The sequence below is a fragment of the Orbicella faveolata genome, unplaced genomic scaffold (genome assembly GCF_042242905.1).
Source record: "Orbicella faveolata isolate gen_17 unplaced genomic scaffold, um_ofav_v1 contig_2, whole genome shotgun sequence".
Classification (NCBI taxonomy): Eukaryota; Metazoa; Cnidaria; class Anthozoa; order Scleractinia; family Merulinidae; genus Orbicella; species Orbicella faveolata.
The window spans coordinates 14,585,187-14,588,450 of NW_028301547.1; the positions used below are offsets into that span (position 1 = coordinate 14,585,187).

At 38.6% G+C, this 3,264-nt stretch overlaps 1 protein-coding gene across 1 annotated transcript; it reads left to right on the forward strand.

Annotated features, from left to right (window-relative positions):
• Window positions 1-1,573: 1,573 nt before the first annotated feature.
• On the forward strand, window positions 1,574-2,904 carry LOC110062950 (histone H2A, embryonic-like). Its single transcript, XM_020769893.2, has 2 exons — window positions 1,574-1,772; window positions 2,064-2,904. The coding sequence occupies exons 1-2, from the start codon at window positions 1,661-1,663 to the stop codon at window positions 2,369-2,371; spliced, it is 420 nt and encodes a 139-aa protein (XP_020625552.1). The 5' UTR covers window positions 1,574-1,660; the 3' UTR covers window positions 2,372-2,904.
• Window positions 2,905-3,264: the final 360 nt, after the last annotated feature.

Consider the following 3,264-nt stretch of genomic DNA (forward strand, 5'->3'; position numbering starts at 1 on the left):
TGTGTGGTTATGTCTGCCTCTCAGTGATCGTGTTCTTGAATTGACGTCGACGAAAAAGAAAGAGAGATTCTTGATTACTGGACTACGTGATCCAGCCATTCCTTTTGGTTCATAACCGGCTGACTTGACCTCCCTAAGTAAACTGAAATAATCATTGGTAATATATTGAACTATTCTTTGCACTATTCTGGTGTTAGTCGGTACAAGTGTGAGTGAGGTAGTGGTATATTGATAATGGATAGATACTGGGATTGAAGGGATTTAAAACATTTTTAAGCAGACCATGGAATGACCACATTACATTTGAATCCTCGCCATTGTGTCAGTTGTTCAAGCAATCTCTGTCGAAACTGGGATAGTAAAATATTTTATATTTCTTTCAAGTCACACACATTAATTTACATTTGTAAGTACTTGCAGAATACATAATAGTTATGCAACGCATCGGGTCTCGGAATGGTGACAAACTGCGCGCGCAACATTCGGAATTCAGAGATAACATTAAACAAGCTGAAACTGATTATGACACAGAGCGAACTACCAGCTAAAGTTTTCCAAGTTACTGGTCACTTTGTAACCAGCACCGTCTTCAGTCATAAGTAAGGTTTGGCGATCATTTCCTCTCGGACTATTGACCCGTATCCTGGTTACTATACTTTTCACCAAAGCGGTTGAGATATTACTTAAGATAAGGTGAGTTTTTTCGACCGTTTAATTAAGCACGGGGAAAGTGGCGTGCTAGTGTATCTTTCTAAGAGATGTTTAACGTTACTCAGTCTCCGAAACAACTACAAATACAAGAGGTTAAATAATAGGGAACATGAAAATGCCAAAATTTGTTCACACATAGGTTGATGAGAAATAATTCAAGAGAGGCCTAAATAATTCATATCCTTACTCTCTTAAACAGAAAATAGTTTTAATTATTAAATAAGAAGAACTTCCATTTTTGCAACTTCAATTACCTTTTCAATTACTTACATCATTTTCATTTAAACAAATTAAGACTTTTCAGCATTTGTCCGCCAGTTTGATAGTAAAGAAAGTGGTCGATCAATCTCTCAAAGGCGTAGGGCGAGATATGCGTGCTAAAGATTTTTGAACTCATGGCATGCACTAAGTTTATTTTCAACAACGTTTGGGCCTTAGTTAGAGATGATACAGGTGAAACAAAGCTGAAAGGTTTCAGTAAATTTCCTGGTTACGCAAAAGATACGCGCGGATAGATGTGTGCGGAGTGATTTTTTCGGTCTCCAAAATCAGAGAGCTCATCGCCGAATGTGGTAGGAAAGTTCAGGGTCCTAATGTCGCAATGGATGCGGGTTTATTTTGTTTTCACATTTGAACACGAAAGATATTTTAGATTTTTCACAAGTATATCAGTGCAAGTTGCACAATGTACTTGTGAAAAATCAGTGAGACTTAAAAATTGTTAAAATTACAACCAACGTGTCAATGAGAAAAGCCCGTGCTGAATCATTCCACGATGGCAAGTTGAAGCCAATCAGCTGCTGGTAAATCTTAGCACGTGCGCACTCTCGCACGTGATAGCTATATAATCGCACCGCATTTTGAAAGTTTGCAAAACACTCAACGTGTAACAGGTACAGACACTACGTTTAACGGCTGAAGGATTTGCCCTCAATCAGATTTAACCAAGATGTCTGGACGCGGAAAAGCAGCTAAAGGAGGAAAAAGTACAAGCAAAACCAGATCTACCCGTGCAGGTTTACAGTTTCCTGTAGGAAGAATTCATCGCTTTCTTCGAAAAGGTTTGTTCAGTATTTATAAACGATAAATCCAATGAAATAATGTTATTTAGCACGAGGCCACTCGTTAGACAAGTTAAATGAACAGTATTAAGTTCGTTTCATTACAAGGTTTACGGGCAAAACACGGCGTAAAAGCAATCGATGTTTTATTAGTGTGTCAAAGTCGGTTACTAGTTCTGTAGTTTTGTGGCTTGCTGGCGAGAGTAGTGTTCTTGTTTGGTACAGTGTATGTGTGAAGATTTCCGAGAGACATTTTAAATGGTAGTTAATATTTCTGCCCATTTGTCGTAGGAAACTACGCTGAGCGCGTTGGAGCGGGAGCACCCGTGTATCTTGCCGCAGTTTTGGAATACCTCACAGCAGAAGTATTGGAACTCGCGGGAAATGCCGCCCGAGACAACAAAAAATCCCGTATCATCCCGCGCCACTTGCTCCTGGCTGTGCGAAACGATGAGGAACTCAACCAGCTTTTACAACACGTGACTTTCGCAGACAGTGGTGTGCTGCCCAACATCCAGGCCGTGTTACTTCCCAAGAAATCCGCATCGAAATCTGGCGGCTCAAAGGCGGCAAGCTCCAGCCAAAGCCAAGAGTATTAGGAGTATTAGCACGTAACTGATCCTGGTAACTTTGAGAAAAATTCCACTCGTAATTACCATTGATTTGTAGACATTAAATTACTCTCGGCAAAATGTATTATATCGATTTAGTTGTAAGTAATATAGTTGTAATATAATTTTGCTTTATAGGAAAATACTGTCGCAGCGTAGACTTGTAGAATTGTTAATGAAGAGTGTATCAGAATAGACCAATTTCGATATATTAAAATTCAGCCTGACATAGCAGACCTCAGCACGTGGCTCTGGGGAAGAAATAAACCCCTCAAACTCTGTAGTTATTCACCAGAAACTCGCACTGAGGTCTATTGTTTTAGGCTGAGTTTTAATATATCGAAATTGGTCTATTCCTTTTCTTAAATTGTTGTCTTATTATGTTTGATTATTTTACCGGATGAACAGTACAATTTTGGTAGAGCGACTCTCGGCTCTCAGGAGGTAAATTTTTCATAGCACATTGTTTCGTTCTGTAAATATTCCGCATTGATGTAAATAAAATTGACCTAATCAGACAACCACTGGCAATTCAATTTCTTTTGCTCTGAAATCGTGGATCTTAGTATTTCATTTCCCACTATCCCCTCACCATGTTTGATTCCTAAACACTACGTGCACTGCACTTTCATTGACACATTGTTCCAGTTTTTACCTGTGTTGCTAAAAATAATTTACAGAACTGACTTAATTCCAGACCTAGCGCATAAGAAATGAAATGACAAAGACGACCCTTGTGGTTCTATATTTAAACAACTTACGGTTCAGAGTTAAATAAAATTGCTCTAATCATTTAATAAAATAAAAATAAAACGTTGCAGAAGAAAGGATGCGAATCACAAACGGTTTAAAGGAGCTGCGACAATCGTATTTGTGAATAC

Bases quoted from the DNA above. Each gene is read 5' to 3' on its own strand.
- LOC110062950 (XM_020769893.2), top strand. From the start codon at position 1,661: ATGTCTGGACGCGGAAAAGCAGCTAAAGGAGGAAAAAGTACAAGCAAA. The intron at 1,773-2,063 runs GTTTGTTCAGTA...CATTTGTCGTAG, and splicing joins TCATCGCTTTCTTCGAAAAG to GAAACTACGCTGAGCGCGTT.